The sequence below is a fragment of the Dryas octopetala genome, chromosome 1, assembly GCF_963921425.1.
Source record: "Dryas octopetala chromosome 1, drDryOcto1.1, whole genome shotgun sequence".
Taxonomy (NCBI): domain Eukaryota; kingdom Viridiplantae; phylum Streptophyta; class Magnoliopsida; order Rosales; family Rosaceae; genus Dryas; species Dryas octopetala.
Genome location: NC_141366.1, coordinates 16,432,064 through 16,450,818, shown reverse-complemented (window position 1 = coordinate 16,450,818; position 18,755 = coordinate 16,432,064). Strand labels below are relative to the sequence as shown.

At 37.2% G+C, this 18,755-nt stretch overlaps 3 protein-coding genes across 5 annotated transcripts; all 3 read left to right on the top strand.

Annotated features, from left to right (window-relative positions):
• The first annotated feature begins 18 nt into the window (after positions 1-18).
• ATPC1 (ATPase, F1 complex, gamma subunit protein) lies at positions 19-1,550 on the top strand. Its single transcript, XM_086250038.1, has 2 exons — positions 19-1,325; positions 1,403-1,550. The coding sequence occupies exon 1, from the start codon at positions 179-181 to the stop codon at positions 1,301-1,303; it is 1,125 nt and encodes a 374-aa protein (XP_086106164.1). The 5' UTR covers positions 19-178; the 3' UTR covers positions 1,304-1,325; positions 1,403-1,550.
• Positions 1,551-5,316: 3,766 nt separating this feature from the next.
• SS3 (starch synthase 3) lies at positions 5,317-13,947 on the top strand. Of its 3 annotated transcripts, XM_086229327.1 has the most exons (16): positions 5,361-5,613; positions 6,136-6,202; positions 6,299-7,639; positions 7,843-8,057; positions 8,347-8,617; positions 9,119-9,294; positions 9,718-9,825; positions 10,336-10,445; positions 10,670-10,775; positions 11,068-11,238; positions 11,545-11,673; positions 12,089-12,271; positions 12,508-12,639; positions 12,745-12,856; positions 13,184-13,307; positions 13,530-13,947. In XM_086229327.1, exons 1-16 carry the CDS (start codon positions 5,485-5,487, stop codon positions 13,663-13,665), a joined length of 3,510 nt encoding a protein of 1,169 aa, XP_086085453.1. In that variant the 5' UTR covers positions 5,361-5,484; the 3' UTR covers positions 13,666-13,947. The 3 variants fall into 3 exon arrangements, with proteins under 3 accessions (XP_086085454.1, XP_086085456.1, XP_086085453.1); XM_086229328.1 differs by lacking the exons at positions 12,508-12,639; positions 12,745-12,856; positions 13,184-13,307; positions 13,530-13,947 and having other exon boundaries at positions 5,317-5,613; positions 11,791-12,150; XM_086229330.1 differs by lacking the exons at positions 12,508-12,639; positions 12,745-12,856; positions 13,184-13,307; positions 13,530-13,947 and having other exon boundaries at positions 5,319-5,613; positions 11,795-12,150.
• A 3,827-nt stretch (positions 13,948-17,774) lies between these two features.
• Positions 17,775-18,755, top strand: LOC147298548 (protein S40-6-like). Its single transcript, XM_086229333.1, has one exon. The coding sequence runs from the start codon at positions 17,775-17,777 to the stop codon at positions 18,375-18,377; it is 603 nt and encodes a 200-aa protein (XP_086085459.1). The 3' UTR covers positions 18,378-18,755.

The following is an 18,755-nucleotide window of genomic DNA, read 5'->3' as shown; positions in this document are numbered from 1 at the left end:
GCTCCATACACACCAGAAGTAGTAACACATGAAGATAAGACTTTCACAACCCAAAAACCAAACCCTCTAAAAGAAACCAAAGTTCACATTTTAGACCCTCTTTCTCTGCTGCTCATCAGCTTAATTCTCTTCCCTTGTTCCATTTCAGAGCTTCAGAAGCAACCCACTAATCAAAACCATGTCTTGTTCAAATCTTACAACGTGGGTGTCCTCAAAACCTTCTCTTTCGGACGCCTCCACACTCTCCTGCCGTTCTTTTATCACCCCATTTCAGCTTCCATCCCAAAACTCACTCCCTACTTCAAGATCGTCTTCTGTGACCCCAATTCACTGCGGTCTCCGTGAGCTTCGGGAGCGTATCGAGTCTGTAAAGAACACCCAGAAGATCACTGAGGCTATGAAGCTTGTGGCGGCTGCCAAGGTCCGCAGAGCTCAAGAAGCTGTTGTCAATGGAAGACCCTTCTCGGAAACTCTTGTGGAAGTCCTTTACAACATCAATGAGCAGCTCCAAACGGAAGACATCGATGCTCCTCTGACCAATGTCAGACCCGTGAAGAAGGTTGCTCTTGTTGTTGTGACCGGCGATCGCGGTCTTTGCGGAGGTTTCAACAATCAAATCATCAAGAAAGCTGAACTAAGAATCAAAGAGTTGAAGGCTCTTGGTCTTGAATTTGTGGTCATCAGTGTTGGCAAAAAGGGCAACTCTTATTTTCTTCGCCGTCCTTATATCCCCGTCGACAAATTTCTCGATGGGAGTTCACTGCCAACTGCCAAAGAAGCTCAGGCCATCGCCGACGATGTTTTCTCACTCTTTGTTAGTGAAGAAGTTGACAAGGTCGAGCTCTTGTACACCAAATTTGTGTCGTTGGTTAAATCCGAACCCGTGATTCACACCCTGCTTCCTCTGTCACCAAAAGGAGAGATTTGTGACATAAATGGTACCTGTGTGGATGCTGCTGAAGACGAGTTCTTCAGGCTGACAACAAGGGAAGGGAAGTTGACGGTAGAGAGAGATGTAGTGAGGACGGCCACAGTGGATTTCTCACCCATCTTGCAGTTTGAGCAAGACCCAGTTCAGATTCTTGATGCTTTGCTGCCTTTGTACTTGAACAGTCAGGTTTTGAGGGCATTGCAGGAGTCACTGGCCAGTGAGCTTGCGGCTAGGATGACTGCCATGAGCAATGCAACTGATAATGCAGTGGAGTTGAAGAAGAACTTGTCACAGTCATACAACAGGCAGCGCCAGGCCAAAATCACAGGGGAGATATTGGAGATTATTGCTGGTGCAGATGCTTTAGTCTAGTCAATCATGAATAAATGTGTAGGTTTGGGTGGTTCCATTATTGTTAATTCATTAAAATATATGCACATTTCTTCACACTTTTCATTGTAATTTTCTCAGCTGCGCGTATAAACTTTGTACCATGCACAATGACAAGTGGAATGTGTTTTGGGAACAAAATTAAAGAGCATTCCACATATGTATGTCATTTTTTCTCCACCATAGCTAATAATACTGCTAATGTAACTAAGGATCTGTTTTCACTTCAGCGTTTGCCTGTCTCTTGTTCAATAATCATATATAGATTTGCTGTTGCATATCATCTTATATTCTTATATATTTGTTGTTTTGTATATATAGTACTTGATATAGATCCACTGTTTTGAAAATGCAACTAGTGAATCCCTTGGCGTTAGCCCAAGTGGTGAGGGTGAGTGGGGTGAGGATTAGAATTACACTAGGTACTAGTGTGCAGTGCCAATGTAACAAAATAATGGTTCTAGTGTGCAGTGCCTTATTAATTGCACAATCACATTCATTATCAAGTGCTATATACTCGTTGGCTATTAGGGGCATCTCGAAAACATCCGGGTCGAAATATGGTTTTCAAATTAAGCTCCGAATAAGTGAATGCTGCCAATGGGAGTGGCAATGCCATATGCAAAAAGAAAGAGGCAAATAGATTTTTTGCACATTTTTGTCGATCCATGAATAAGATCTATATAGACTATGTTATTGCATTCATTAATTGGGCAAATGAACCTCTTGCATCAACAAATTAAAATTTGAAACCAACTCTGTCTTTCCTTTCCAATGAAACTGACCAAATTGGCATAGGCAGTTTATGCCAGTAACTGTCTGAACCACTAGGTTGTAGGAAACAAAGAAAGCAAAACCAAAATGCTCTAGATCAATATTATATCCAATAAATCAAAAAAAATTTGTCAGGCAAGTAATTACTCTGACTAAAAGTAGTACTGCTCTTAATTATCAGAAAAAACTGGTGTCAGTGCTACAAATTTCTTTCGCTGTAAACACCGAGGGCGGTTATAAACTGTGGGAGGAGCAAAATAAGGCACCCCATGATCACTTTGGTTTGGAACTTGGTTTGGATCATAGCTTTCAGGCTGCGGTGACTGAAACGAAGAAGAGGGTATTGAACTTGAAAGTAGAAGAAGTTGCATCTGAGATTTGAGGCCATGTCTTTGAGACCTTGCAGTGATTTTGGAGTTCCTAAGTTGAGCAAGTGTTCCTGGTTTTAGGTACTTGTGAAAGCCTTCATGTCTCTTTGTTGAGGATGCAGATGAAGCAGTGGTGCCTCCAAGCCTTCCCTTCATGGTTTCAGTCTTTGAGAGAGAGAGAGAGAGAGAGAGAGAGAGATGAGATCGAATGGGAATAGGGGATTGATGAGAATTGGTTGTGTAGTGTATGGTTTGCGTCTGTTGGCAATGTTTTAAAGGGAAAGTTTGTGGCGGGAAGCAACGGTCTAGGAAGGGTACTTAATTAATGGGTTTCAAATTAGGAAAGGCGCGAAGGGTCCCCATTATAATTTATATCTAATCTATGAAAAATTATTTGTCAATGAATGACGCGTGGTAAAAAATTAAAAAACAATTCTATCCTAAGAAAAAAAAAAAAAAAAACTCATAATGTAAAAAATCCTTGAAATACCCAAGTGTGCAAATTTATGTGTATTTAGTAATGCCCGTGAAAATTAGGTGGACTAACCACAACATTACATTCCACTAGCAACATGGAAATAACTTTTTTTTTTTTTTGAAATACCTCATATCTAATTTGTTACAATCAAATTAGGATATATAGAAATTAATTAAATTAAATATAAAAAATAATAGATAATTTAAAATGAGGGAGACTGTGGGAGCAAATTTTTCTAAAGTAATTGAAATGACCTTTGTAACCTGCAAAAGAGAAAATTTAAAGATCACGGGACAACTAGTGTGATATAAATTTTTAGGCATAAATTCAATTTAGATACATAACTATATATGTTATTTCAACGGGGTCCACGACTTTCAAATATTTCAAATATACACCTGATTTATTATGTAAATTGAAAAATGAAATTCCGTCTATCAATTTATTGAGAGATCAGTTAAATGTCAGCTTGGCTTTTGCTAACGGGGATTAATTGGCGACGTGGCACCAACTCAGCATATATTTCCCGCCAAATGAGCAACACATGTCCACTTGACATGGGCCCACACACCCATCACCTTTTTCCCGCTCGTCGAACGCTCTCCTGACCATTTAGTCTCCAAAAAATATCACGTTTTCCCCAAATTCAAATATAAATCTCTTATTTGTGTTCAACGAGCGAGAAAGAAATGATGACTTTGTGAACCCGTGTAAGGGGTTAGGTGGACCTGTGTCGCTCATTTGGCGGGAAATGAGCGATACGGGTCCACCTAACCCCTGGCACGGGCCTACAAACTCTCACTCTCTCTATTATTATTAAATTGTGGGTCCGTGTCGCTCATTTGGTGGAAAATGTTTGCTGAGATAGCGCCACGTCGTCAAGTAATCCCGGTCAGCAAAAGCCAAGCTGTCATTTAACTGATCTCTCAACGAATCAATGAACATAAATTCATTTTTCAATTTAGATAATAGATCGGGTGTATATTTGAAATATTTTAAAGTTTATGGACCCCGTTGAAATAACTTATATAGTTATGTATCTAAATTGAATTTATGCCAAATTTTTAAGTATCAAGTAAAGTACTCTTGATAATAAGTAGCATCTACCTAATAAAGACAAAAAAAAAATTAATTAATTAATTCTTGTTCAAAAGTCAAAGACTCAAAGGTGTCATTTATAATTTGTAAATATTTTCTCTAATAAAGACAAAAAGTATATTTTCTCTACTTTTTTTATATTTAATTTTTATGAAAGCACCTTAGATTGAAATTAAAGTGAAGGAAGATACATAGACATACGTACGGTGAGCTTAAACAAGAGGTTGAAACCATACATGTACAATATCCTCAAACCAATACATAGAATGAGAATCCCCGGCCTCCAATTATATTGAGGGCATGCATTTTGAGCCAAGACATGCGCAGCTTTCGTAGCGCCTCACCGGATCCTTCTCTATACCACACCCTACTCCTTCATCTCTCCTCCACCACCAATATCACATTATATCACCATACAAGTCTCCTCCTACCCTTTCCCTCCCTCAAAACCAGACTCACCACTTCAAATTAAGGTCATGGCTATCCCATTCTACAATAACATCATGAATCCCATCCTCGATCTTCTGTGCAAACTATAGCATTGCTAGCAACTCATCAACGTTCCTCGTATCCACGCCCCAACATTGCATTCTGTTGTTACTAAAAATTTGTTTTTGATTCAATACTTAATGTTTGTATGAAATACAGCCACATTTAATTGTATAAATCTATAAACATTTGTATGTCATAGTGTGGCTGCGTTATAGAATTTTTGTCCTTGCCAATTTTGCTTCCAATGGTCTCACCCGACGCCACTATCAACATTCAATTTTTTATATGGTGGTCTTCTCTGTTCGTGACATTAGAAGGACAATTTAAGGTAACCATTTATTTAAGAAGAGAAGAGAGAGAGAGAGAGAGAGAGAGAGAGAGAGAGAGAGAGAGAGAGAATATCCCTTCCTAAACCTTCTATCAAGTTGTCCTCACGTGTGCTATCAAAACAGAGAAAAGAAAAGTTTGTCGTGACGTGGCATGTTGGCATTTGACGTGGCAACTCCTGATTGATTGCACCAATGCTGACGCCTATCACATGCTAATAGCTTCTCAAAGGCCTAGCCATTAGAAATCTTGAAAAAAATCCAAAATGCCACAATAACTCCAAGACTAGCACAAACCAACTGTCCTGATTTTACATACAAAGTTAATGGCTTGATGCATTGCATCACAAACCAAACAAGTCACTCACTCACTTACACATGGTTGAGATTGTAGGACTATTTTCTTCAGTTATCAGCTTAGCACAGCATAGTAACCCTCTGTTTGTTTTTTAAATTTCTTGTTTTTTATATAGTTATATGAATCTAAAATTTTGATATTTATTATTTAATTATTTGATGAGCATAGCCATCGAGTGATGGCTTGCTGATCAGTTTCGTTTAATTTTTTGTGCTGATTATATGAAGGACCAACCAAGAAGCAGCACAAGCATTCTCTGAGGGACAGCCATGGAGGTGTCTTTGCAAGCACAGAGGCCACTCAGTTGCAGAACAGTCTTCTGGGATAGAGGAAGCAATTTGCAGCTCAAATCATTTACTGGGTTCTCTCCACCTGGAAGAATTACTCATTTCTCACAAGTAATTACGCTTGTTTGTTCATTATATATATATATATATATATATATACTTTCTAGTATGCATTTTCTTCTTCTTGTTCTGATGTTTATCTGTTTCATTGAGTTGTTTGGTATTGATTCTGATGACACCCATGTAAGAGTATGTGCTATTATAGTAGCAGTATTGTGGGTTTGTTTGATATTTGTGGTTCAGTTTCGGTAATTGGGTCTTCTGTGTTCTATTGGCAAGTATTTAAACATTTGTTTATCAAGTTTCTGTGCCTGTACTCTTTGAAAGGGTAATTGATTGGAGAATTTCTGGAAAGTTTTAAGCTTTTTAATGAAAGTGTCCTTTTTCTTGGTGGGTATTCACTATTTGGTTGATTTACTGTAGGATAGGATTCAATTAGAGTTAAATTTGTTAGTAGAAGTATATTTTTTATTTTTCCAGTCAGTTCTTCTGCATACAATCACTGAGCTATGGTCGTTTTATTGATTGCTGTATCTCAAACTGAACCTCTCTTAATTATGCGTTTGATTTCAGTACTCTTCACGGTTCAAAGGAGACCTGGCAAGTGGGGTTTCATATCAAATTACTGCTAGTTCAGCAGGTGAGTTAGCTGCTGTTGTTTTATTCTAGTTTGAAGTTGATTGTTTGACCTTAATTTTTCTCCATTGTTATTTGATTTGATATGAAAACTTGGTAGATTTTTCAAGGAGGAGACAGAGAAAAGTGTCCACTCCAAGGCCCAACAGCCCTGGTCCAAAGGCAGTAGTGCCAAAAACTCCAGTAGGAACTAGCACCCAGAAGACGAATCAAAGAAACAATGGGGATAAAAAGGGTTCTATATCTTCAACATCCAGTGAACTTGCTGAGCCAAATAAGAAAACACTTGAATTGAAAGTTGACACCAAAGAAGAATGGCCGGTTGAACCTGCACGAGAGAATGATATTGAGGAAAAAAGGATTGATGAAACTGGTAGTAAAGTTGAGGAACCATCATCACTTAGCAAACCGTCAGCTACTGCTAGAAGCATTCAAGGGGTAGAAAATGGCAGTGTAGGTAAGGTCCTTGAGGACTTGGCAGGGTTAGAGAAGAAAGAAACAGCTTCCAAGAGTGAGAATGAAAATGTGGCAGATGCAATAACTTACGATACAGGGCGTTTGGCTAAAATAAAGACAGATGACTCTGTGAATGATAAAGGCATTGATAGTTATAAAAAATCAACTGATGAAGCTTCTTTAAAATTAAAGTCGGAGATGGAAGAAAAATTGCGTAAAGAGGAGATTGAGAGGCTTGCTGAGGAGAACTTCTCTAGAGGGAACAAGCTCTTTGTCTATCCTAAGGTGGTGAAACCTGATCAAGATATAGAAGTGTTCCTTAATAGAAGTCTATCCACCCTAAACAAGGAGACAGATGTTCTGATCATGGGAGCCTTTAATGACTGGCGATGGAAATCTTTTACTTTTAGGTTGAGCAAAACACCCCTCAAAGGGGATTGGTATTCTTGCCAGATTCATGTTCCTAAAGAAGCATATAAGATAGACTTCGTGTTCTTCAATGGGCAAGATGCTTATGACAATAATGATGAGAAAGATTTCTGCATAGACGTAGAAGGTGGAATGGACCTCTTTGCATTTGAAGATTTCCTGCTTGAGGAGAAGCATAAAGAACAAGAGGCACTTGCGAAGGAGCAAGCTGAGAGGGAAAGGCAAGCAGAAGAGCAGCGGCGAATTGAAGAAGAGAAGGCAGAGAGTGAAGCTGACAGAGCACAGGCAAGGGAAGAGACTGAAAGGAGACGACAAATGGTGCAAGATTTGATAAAAAAGGCTGTAAGGTCTGTTGAGAACGTTTGGTACATAGAGCCTAGTGAGTTTAAAGGTGAGGACTTGGTGAAGTTATACTATAACAGAAGCTCAGGTCCTCTTGCTCATGCTAAGGAACTATGGATTCATGGGGGGCATAATAGTTGGAAGGATGGGTTGTCTATTGTTGAAAGGCTTGTTAGCTCTGAGAAAAAGGATGGTGACTGGTGGTATGCCAACGGTATGTGCATCTTCTTTATTCTTTTACTTTTCTTCCTCTAACATATATAAAATGCAGTAAATTGTGGGAGTGCTATTCTTTTTTCTTTTTCTCGTTTTTTTTTTTCCCCCTTAATCTATCTTAGAGTTCAGAGAGAATGCATGTTTGTTGCCTGTATAGCATGTTGTAAACAACATCCTTGTGGTCAACTTTATTTCTTGTAGTTGTCGTACCTGATCAAGCTGTTGTCTTGGATTGGGTTTTTGCTGATGGACCACCACAGAATGCCATTGTATATGATAACAACCATCGTCAGGATTTCCATGCTATAGTTCCAAAGTCCATTCCTGAGGAACAATATTGGGTTGAGGAAGAACACCAGATGTATAGGAAGCTCCAGGAGGAGAGGAGATTAAGGAAGGAGGCCATGCGTGCCAAGGTGAGTTTTGCATAAAATTACATCCAGAATGATCTAATGGATGTGTGCATGATGTGAAACAAGGACCACCTTCTTAAGTTGTGGTTGGTGGGTCCCTCTTATTGCTTGTCATTTTATGCAAAGTGTGATTCTGTGGACTATCCTGAAAATGTTTCCGATATTGATAATTCCTCTCTCTTTTTTTTTTGTGTGTGTTTTATTTATCCTTTGCCAGATTTGGGATTTTACTTCTTAAAGTTGTCATATGTCAGTACTAATTCCCAACTCCATTTCTCTTTTCTTGTCGCAGGCTGAAAGAACAGCACGTATGAAAGCAGAAATGAAGGAAAAAACTCTGAAAAGGTTTTTACTGTCTCAGAAGCATATAATATACACTGAGCCCCTTGATGTTCAAGCTGGAAGCATGGTGACGGTTTTTTACAATCCTGCCAATACGGTTCTGAATGGAAAGCCTGAGGTTTGGTTCCTATGCTCTTTTAACCGTTGGACCCACCGCAAGGGTCCATTGCCACCACAGAAAATGTTACCTGCAGAGAGTGGATCTCTTGTCAAAGCCACTGGTGAGTTTGAGTTTATACCTTTTAACAGTTTGATGTTTATGTGGTTTTAATATTTTCTTGTGTTCTTTTACTCTCTCTCTCTCTCTCTCTCTCTCTCTCTCTCTCTCTCACTCTCAAAAACCATTCAAGTAATACATTCACTTTGGTTTTCTTTGATTCATAATAATATATCCACCAAACTCATTTTTTAGTAATCATATTGCCCAAATTTATGCCAAGGCTTCTTTAATATAAAGAAGGAAGTTTTTAAAAGTTGCTTACTGAAATGAATCTCTTGCAATAAATAAAATGGATCATATTCAGAGGTGAGTACCATAACCTCTAGGAATGTCAACATATAAAGAATGATGTGAACCTAGCTGAGTTGGCATATCGGTTGATGCGTATTTACACCCTTTTGTAACCATTTAATTTCCTAAGCATCTCAGTGTGAGGGTATGAAGTTAACTTTATGTATCTGTTAAACTATTTGTTGACATGTGCATGTGTGTGTCTCTATAGTTACGGTTCCACTTGATGCATACATGATGGACTTTGTCTTCTCTGAGAGGGAAGATGGTGGAGTTTTTGACAATAAAAATGGCATGGATTACCACATTCCAGTGTTTGGAGGAGTTGTGAAGGAGCCGCCAATGCACATAGTGCATATTTCTGTTGAAATGGCCCCCATTGCAAAGGCAAGTTTAAGAATTAAGTTGATCCATGATTGGACGAAACACTTTTCTACCTTGAGTGTGATTATCTGTCAATAGATGTTTCACATTAATTTCAATCTTCTTACTCTTTCAAAATTTAGGCTGTCATTTTTGAGGTATCTAACTATTCATTTTCTAGCCATGCTACATGCTACTGTAGTTACTGCAATGATGCTTGACTGTCTGCTCTGAGCAGAATTCATTGCCTAATATCTATTGTTTTAATTGTTTTAGTTCTCTGCTAATCCTCTTAATTCCAAAGCATTGCATTGTTTGTTCTTGGGCGGCATGAATTATAATATACTTGTGAACAGATGCATTGTCAGTATATAGTTGCTTGCATATAAGAACCCTACTGATATTGTTTATTTCTTTCTTTTATTCTATTTATAACATCTTTTCTAGGTTGGAGGCCTTGGTGATGTGGTTACCAGTCTATCCCGAGCTGTGCAAGACTTAAATCACCACGTCGACATCATTCTTCCCAAGTATGACTGTTTGAACCTTAGCAATGTAAGCTTCTTGCTGTTGCTTTATTCCATATAGCTCATATGCTTTTTTACTATTTTTTTCTTCCTATCATGGATCATTGGTTTTTTTTTTTCTTCTTTTGTACTTTTAGGGAAAAAAAAAAAAGAATGGTCACTCTAGGTCTTATATGTGGCCATTTTTCGGCCTATCTTGGAGGTCCATTTCATGGAATTGTTGAAATATGGTTGTTCTGCTTGGATTTTTGTGAAAAATGTTTTGTACAATGATTCATGTTCTTGGTCAATGGGTTTTTTTTTTTTTTTTTTAAATATAGATTTCATATTTTTCTTTTTGGGTCTACGGCACTATCAGAACGTATTTATAACCCCACTTGTGATTTTTTTTTTTTTTTGGCATTTATTGTTTATGTTATCATATATCTGCTATTTTTGAACTAATTCATGCATTATAATTTATAGGTTGTTCTTATTCAACCTTAGTGTGATGATGAATTTTGTTTCTGATATACTAAATGTGTGTGTTCTGATACAGGTGAAGGAATTTCAGTACAATAGAAGCTATTCTTGGGGTGGGACTGAAATAAAAGTTTGGTTTGGGAAAGTGGAAGGCATTCCAGTCTACTTTTTGGAGCCTCAAAATGGGTACCAGTTCTCTTGCTGCACTTTAAAATCACAAAATGTCACGTGTTCCAAATTTACTTCTGTCAAGTTTACTATGTTTTATTTTCTATTTTACTATGTATCTTACTTTTATGTCTGGAAAGCTTACAGTTGTTTATATTGTAAATATAACTGTCATGGTGCCAGATGCAGCAACTCATTTTTTACAAGAAATCTTTTTTTTTTTTTCTTCTTTTTCTTTGCAGATTCTTTTATACAGGTTGCATATATGGTTGTAAGAATGATGCGCAGAGATTTGGTTTCTTTTGCCATGCTGCTCTAGAGTTTTTACTACAAAGTGGATTTCATCTTGTGAGTTCAGTGCTTCATGATTCAATTGCTTGTTTTAGAAGTGATGTTTTTGCATGTACGTAGACTGTATGGTGATAAGTGAAAACTGCCTACAAAAAAATAAAGAAAGTAGATTAAGGTCAATTACACATTTTGTCTAATTGTATGGCTCTTTTGGCATTGTAGTGGTTGACTAAATCAATCTTGCTATCCTCTCTGAAAAGGTGTAGGCCCTTGTATAGGCAGAAATATTTTGAATTTAATTAAGTGGTTTGAAGGATATTGATTTGAAATTGGTGATTTATGATGACAGGATATCATTCATTGCCATGATTGGTCTAGTGCACCTGTTGCCTGGTTATTTAAAGATCATTACGTGCATTATGGCCTTAGTAAAGCTCGGGTTGTCTTCACAATTCATAACCTTGAGTTTGGAGCGCACTTTATTGGAAAAGCTGTGGCATACTCAGACATGGTCACAACTGTGAGTACTCAAAATTTCCTCAAACTATCTAATTTTATCAGTTTTTGATTTCCTAAAGCACACTTTGTTCTTGTGAATGTTAGGAGCAGACCTCAATGCTAATTATTGGTCATGCAAAATCATTGAAATTTAAATACTGCTTCGTTTCCAGTAGGCATTGGAATCACATTTCCATGCTGTTCTGTTTGGTCAATTGTTAAATTGATTGAAGTGTGATCAGCAATCCAAACCTATACATGATGTTTGTGGTTTCTTTTCTGAAAATTACTATTATACCAACTGAGTTAGTCATCTTTATATCTACAGGTATCCCACACTTATTCTAAAGAGGTTGCTGGAAATCCTGCAATTGCTCCACATCTCTACAAGTTCCATGGTATACTAAATGGAATTGACCAAGATATATGGGACCCATACAATGATAAATTCATTCCTGTAAGTAAATATTTTTTCTTTGTTTTCCTGTAAGATTTATTGACATATGTTTCTTGGAATAAGTATTAAGCTGTTCGCCAAATTCTCTCTATGTTTGGTACTTTGGCTATCTATTAGGTAGCCTGTGTACAGCTTTCTCACTTCAGGGTAAGCATGGGTAGTTATGATTACCTGGGGAATAATACAGAAAAACAGAAGAATAATAGTTTATATCACCAACTTTGGTGCTGCTGCTAAACATTTTGGAACCATAACAAGCTGGGTACCCTTGATCCTCTCTTTTAGAGGCTTCAGATGGAAGATGTATTAATCTTTGTGCTTGATTAAAAGTTAGCCACAGCTACTTTCGATAACATTTGATCCCTACTACTGGCAATACAATTGTGTCTTACACATAGGATCCATAACATTCCAGATACCATATACTTCTGCAAATGTTGTAGAAGGCAAACAAGCTGCCAAGGAAGCGTTGCAACAAAGACTCGGTCTGAAAACAGCTGATCTCCCTTTAGTAGGTATTATTACTCGCTTAACTCACCAGAAAGGAATCCAACTCATCAAGCATGCCATTTGGCGTACCTTGGAACGTGGTGGACAGGTTATCTTTCATCTCTCTCCCCTTTTTCTGTGGGTCAATTATTTACACAATCACTGTTTTTGATGGATGTCCTCTCCGAGCATTCATTGCATGTTGGGCATTGATTAGACTATGAATAAGAATATAGATTTTTTTTTTAAATTCTACTGGATGAACTCCTAGTAACACAATCCTCCCTTCTCATTTCTTAGTGTAACCAAAGCAAATACTGAATTGAAATGGAACAACTGTTGCAGGCTGTATTGCTTGGTTCAGCTCCAGATCCTCGTATCCAAAATGATTTTGTAAATTTGGCAAATCAATTACATTCTACTCATGGTGATCGTGCTCGCCTTTGTTTGACTTATGATGAGCCACTCTCACATTTGGTTTGTTCTTTTGAAAGTTACATTTTCTTTTACCACATTTTTCTATTTATACCCTTCTTACATCTGCACTGTGATAATAACAGACGAATTTGATTTTTTTTATAGATATACGCTGGTGCTGATTTCATATTAGTTCCTTCAATTTTTGAGCCATGCGGACTGACCCAACTCGTAGCAATGAGATACGGTTCTATACCTGTTGTTCGAAAAACTGGAGGTGTGTGCATACCTTATCATTCTTTGATGAGGAGTGATGCTTAAATAGTGTGTTTATATTTTGTCTTGAGAGTCTTGACTAATGAGCATTTGACATGTGTATGGTCTCTGTTTCTTACTTTCTTTTGTAGTTAAAGTACTTCTATGTACTTGGCCAAAAAAAAAAGTACTTGTATGTAAAACTTTGATAGCACACATTTTTTTCCCTAATATGACACTGATAAAAAGTACCTTGAATTCTTTTTTTTTTTTGTTGGTAAATTAAGGTACCTTTGACATGCTTTGGTTTTAAGTTTGACTGTCAATTTTTATGTTCTTTCTTTGGTAGGACTTTACGATACTGTATTTGATGTTGACCATGATAAAGAGAGAGCACAGACCCAGGGTGTTGAACCAAATGGATTCAGTTTTGATGGAGCTGATGCTGCTGGTGTTGATTATGCTCTGAATAGGTGAGTAGATTTATATTTTCTGATGACTGGACAAATATAGTTTTTTCAGAAACAGAAATTTCAAGGATGTCCATGTTTCTTTCCTGTCTTTTGCAGTCTTATTACAAGGAAACTGTAGTTCCTTTATGAGCGTTGCCCAAGACGAGCTCACTCATGCACTGACACTATAAATGATTCAGTCTGTTTCTTTATGGAGTTCTCATAAATTGTCTAAATTTTCAGGGCTATCTCTGCTTGGTATGATGGTCGGGATTCGTTTAACTCGTTGTGCAAGACGGTGATGGAGCAAGACTGGTCTTGGAACCGGCCAGCTCTTGACTATATGGAGCTTTATCACGCAGCACGGAAGTTAAAATAAGAAATCGATAAGGTATGCAGAGATGGTTTTGTACAGGTTCGGTGGTAGATCTTGTTCATTTTTCTCATCCAATAGCTTAACTAGCTGCATATATAGTTTACCACAGTCAAAATGTTATTAGGTTAGCTTTATAGCATTCTAGCGTATCTCTGTACTGAGCAATAATTTGGTTAGTCCATGTACCATAAAAGGTGATTCAGGGAGTAAGAGAAAGTTGAAAGATGTACAAAGTTGAGTTTCTTCATGAACTTCAATAAAGGCCAAAAGAAAAATATGACGTAATTTCTGTTTATCCAGAATATTATTTTGATTTTTCTAAATAATCCAAAAGACAGTAGGAATATATAGTCTATAATCTTTTTTTTTTTTTTGGTGGTTACATTGAAATGGATTGAACCCTTTTAATTTATTCTAATTCCAACCACCACCTCTGGTAGACCCCAAGAGCTTAATTACTTGAATCACATGGTTTGTGCATAATAAAGAGAAATAAGGAGTTGCTAAGTACACCCAATGATTTAATCACTACACCCAGCACCCAGAAAAGGTTGCCAAAGTTTTCAGTTTTGCCCATTTCATTAATTTTAGTTTCTTATTTCTTTGAAACTTAAGAAACACACTAAAAAAAATTCAAAGAAAATGCAATTGGAGGACAGGGCCGCCCTCCATCTTTTCAGTTTGAAAGATGATTAGATGCATAATGATGAATAACTTGAAAGATGAAGCAGCTCGAAGTAGTAAGTGGAACTTCACATCTCACAGTTCACAGGGCAGAAAAAAAGTCCCAAGTTGGGAAGTAATTTATTCTTATTGGCCATCAAATTTGCTTCATATTTTACACTTGTGGAATTGATAGTGTTAAATGATTTTCAAAAGTTGTCTCTCTTCGTAATTGACACAATTCTACAAGCTAGAATTAAATCTTTTAATTGATAAAAGTTCATTTAAAATCATGTCTCAAATGAAAAGACATATATGAAGAAGTATGGTGACTTAAGGAAAAGTCACGTACATCTCTCCATATAAGGAGATGATATATGGGCAGAGAATAGGACGAAATACTTTCTATCATTTTCCATCTTTCATATATATAAAAGGCTTTCACATTTCAATTTTCTAGAGCATTGAAGTTTGTATCTCTTAAGTGTTCTTGTTCAAGTTCTTGAAGTTGTTTGGGGTAGATCTTTGTTGGTGCAAGACGCAGGCTACTATATAAGTTTTTTGAGACTTCATTGTATCCACAAGGCTTAATTGCAATCCCCTCCCACACTCTGTTGTGGGAGCAATTAAAGTCTGAAAGAAAGTATATTTACATACGTGCCTTGAAGCCGAGTTCGAGATCGTTTGTGACGGTTGCTGTGTTTTTGTATATTTGTGTTACTGGAGTTATTGAAGAGCCATTCACCACCATTTGTTCTAACAGATAGGCTTATGACTTGACTATATAACTGAGATTGATTTGGGACGCATGCAAATTGCAATATTCAGTGGTTGCTTTAGTTTCCACTTGGCTCCAACACCCTACTTTATCACCTCAAATGGAAAAAAATATGGGGGAATAAAAGAGGGTCTGAGCCTTAGTGTGCTTTCAGCTTATCTGATAAGTACTTTCAAATCAAGTAGATCCTCTTTGGATGGTAGAAGTGAGTTCTTTCTTCCATCATTAGAAAGCTATAATAAGTCGATTTTTTTTTCTCCACCAAATGCCTCTTACTAGGATTCCATATATATGATTGCACTATCTTCAAATTGAAATCCTATTAAGCAAAGCAAAATCTGACTTGAGCTCTTGTGCGGCTGTGCCACTAGTTACTTCTGTTTCCATGCACATTGTAGTACGTGACCTCTGTCCTAGGTGTAATCTATCCCAGGTAGGCCATTCAATGAATCAAAAGTTTATGATATTTTAATACATTAGGTAATTGGACAATTTATATATAGCTTTAGAAGCATATGAAAGAATCAAGAAATTAAACTTGAGTTGATCAGATATTAGAAGAGCTAAGTGCATTTACAGTGATGAAATTAAGAGCCACTAATCGCCACGTCTCATGATTATACTCCCTTATTAATAAGACTCTTGCGCGTATCATAAAGCTGCTACTTTATATTATAACATTTTTTTTATCACATACAAGACAAATATGAACCATTTTGATGTCCTATCATAGTTTGATAAGCATTTTTATGAATGAATTGTGGAGGAATATATATCAGGTGGACAATATTAAATTTTGAGTTATAATATATAATGTTTTAGATATTTCAATTTATTGTTAATTAATTTTTAATTAAATATTTAAATTTGTATTATTGTATATATATTTTTAATAAATAATTCATGCATCAGATCCAACAACCACACACTGAACTAGGTTAAAATAGTTTCTTAGATTCCATATGAAAAGCACCTCAATCACACAAGAGCCACAACTTTAGGAGTGGGTGATCAGAAATAATAAGCCTTGTGAATAGTGGTGTCATACTGTCATGGCCACTTTTTTACCTCCCAAGTTTAACTTTTGGGTAGTTTTGGGGCAAAATTGCAAAGCATGTGAGCCAGAATTTGGTTTGTTGTTTGTGGTGACTCCTGATCAGCAACCAAGATACCTATGATGAGGCCTGTGACGAGGGTAAAGTAGCAAAGTCAGATGTACACATATGAAGGATGTGATTGCAACTCTAAGCATGAAACCATGATATGAGGGAAAATAAAAAATAAAAAATAAAAAAAAATGAAAAGAAAAAACAAGAAAAAAGGTGCTTGACCCACACACTTCTCTTGGGTCATTGTCCAACAGAGCTTACTGATTTGAGTTTGAGAAGACCCTTCAACTCTTGGCACCCCAATGCCCTTATAGACTTTATTTGCACATTCTCTACTCTCTCTCTCTCTCTCTCTCTCTCTCTCTCTCTCTCTCTATTTGCAATAATCCCCAAAACCCAGGAAGCATTGAAGAGAGAAATGAGAGAAAAGTAGAGTCACAGACAGTCAACCAAGTGCTTTTACTCCTTAAGCACCCCCTCCTAGGCATCCTTAAAAAAGTTGCTTCACACTCTTTCTCACAGTCACTGAGAGACTGAGCTGTTGCAAGTAAGGCCGGATGATGAGCTGAGTTGTAGTGATGAGTTGGGGATAAGGTTACAGAAATCATCAGTGAGAGGTTTTTGGTTCAGACCAATCGTTCTTCTCCACCTTTCCCAATCACCACCCAGCCTTTTCAGAGCTCTAAATAATATATACACTTTTTCCTACCATATTAAAAAAATAATTAATTTCTTATATATATATATATATAGAAACCCCATATCAAGAAGTCTCTCAGCACTGACTCTTTCCCAGACAGTAAGAGTCAAAACCCTCCTCATCCCACCACCTCCTATTTTCAACTCATTTCCATCTTTCTAGTTCTGGCTCCTCCTTTCTGTGGGCTTTTGGTAGTAATAAACCAAACCTCACACTGACCATTTCCAGGTAAGTTAGAAAATTTTGTGAACTGAGATTCTCCTCATCAAAACACATCATTTTCTTTCTTTTCTGTATCAGTCCCTGATATAGATAGCTAGGCGCCTAGGCCAGCCATATTAAAAGTAAAAAAAACTTTGTTTCTTTTTTTATTTATCTTTTATGTTGTCTTTTTCTTCCTCTGTATTCTCTGCAGAGTGTACTGCCTGCCTCTCCTTGAAATCTGTGATCTTTTTTGGAGGTATTGAGGCCAGGGGGGGAATGGGTTTTCACAGCTTCTCCTTTGTCCTGCTTAGTTTATGGGGCTATACACAACACAACACAGCCTGAGAAGGCCTTGAAAAGCCCTGCTTCCCTTTGAAAGAGTATTGATACAATACAAACTACAAAGGCAAGGTAGATTCTTGATATTATTCTCATGCACCTTTCTGCTTTTTGATTCCCAAGAAAACTAAGAAAACTAAGCTTATCCCATTACCAACCAAAACTAAATAAATATATTATTCTCCTATTTATGTTGGAAAGCAGTGGTTCTATACTTCTATTAATTCTCTCTCTCTCTCTCTCTCTCTCTGGTTGGCTTTTTTTCTCAAAGCACTTATTTCAACTTTTTTGATGTTGTAGTCTTGTAGAGCAACTACCAATGGCAGATTGGAATGGTAGGAAGAGCAAAAGCAGTGGTTTTGGTGGGGGGTCAATGAGAGATGAAGAAGATTTCGAAGAAGAAGATGTGTGGGGTGTTGTGAAGGAGAGAGAAAATTCAAGTCCCGAGATGATGAGGAAGTCCATGGACTACTACTCCTCTGCTTCTTCTGCTTCTTCTTCTGCATGGCGCCTCCCAACTGCTCCAAGAATTATCCCAAGAGGGGCTAATAGTAATAGTACTCCTACAACCCACGAAGACAAGGTAGTCCAAAAATCAGCTCCTGTGAACATTCCTGATTGGTCAAAGATTTATGGGAAGAGTAGTACTGCCAACATTAATGGTTCATGGGTTAATGATCATGATCATGATGATGGGTATGGTGTCAATGGTGGTCTTGTTGCTTATAATGAGGATGGTGATGATGTTAATGATGGTGATGGTGATGATATGGTGCCTCCACATGAATGGGTTGCCAGAAAGCTTGCAAGAAGCCAGATTTCATCTTTCTCTGTGTGTGAAGGCATTGGTAGGACACTCAAAGGAAGAGACCTCAGCAAAGTAAGGAATGCTATTTTGACAAAAACTGGTTTCTTAGAGTAATGTAATGCCTTCCCACCACCACTGTTTTTCAAATCCCATCAAATCATTGTTAGTCATGGGTCCATGTAATCTTTTTTATTTGCTTTTGTTTAATTAATCTTAACAAATATAGTATGTAGTGTACTGGGTTGAGTGGGAACTAGATAGAGAGTCCCAAAAAGAAGTCAGAGGTGCCCTTTATGGTTTGCTTTATAAATTTAAAAAAAAAATTAAAAAGTTTAAAACCATTGGTAGCCTCTGAGATTTTGTATGGTGGTGAAGTGTTAACATTGGTGTTTAATTTAGGTGAATGATGCATCTGTGACATGGTATATGAAAAGGAATTAGTGAATCTTCATGCATCTTATATTCTTATCTGACATGGTATATGAAAAGGAA

Coding starts and splice junctions, on each gene's coding strand:
- SS3 (XM_086229327.1), top strand. CDS start 5,485: ATGGAGGTGTCTTTGCAAGCACAGAGGCCACTCAGTTGCAGAACAGTC. Junction 10,446..10,669: donor TTTTTGGAGCCTCAAAATGG/GTACCAGTTCTC, acceptor TTTTCTTTGCAG/ATTCTTTTATACAGGTTGCA. Junction 11,674..12,088: donor ACAATGATAAATTCATTCCT/GTAAGTAAATAT, acceptor ATAACATTCCAG/ATACCATATACTTCTGCAAA.
- ATPC1 (XM_086250038.1), top strand. CDS start 179: ATGTCTTGTTCAAATCTTACAACGTGGGTGTCCTCAAAACCTTCTCTT.
- LOC147298548 (XM_086229333.1), top strand. CDS start 17,775: ATGGCAGATTGGAATGGTAGGAAGAGCAAAAGCAGTGGTTTTGGTGGG.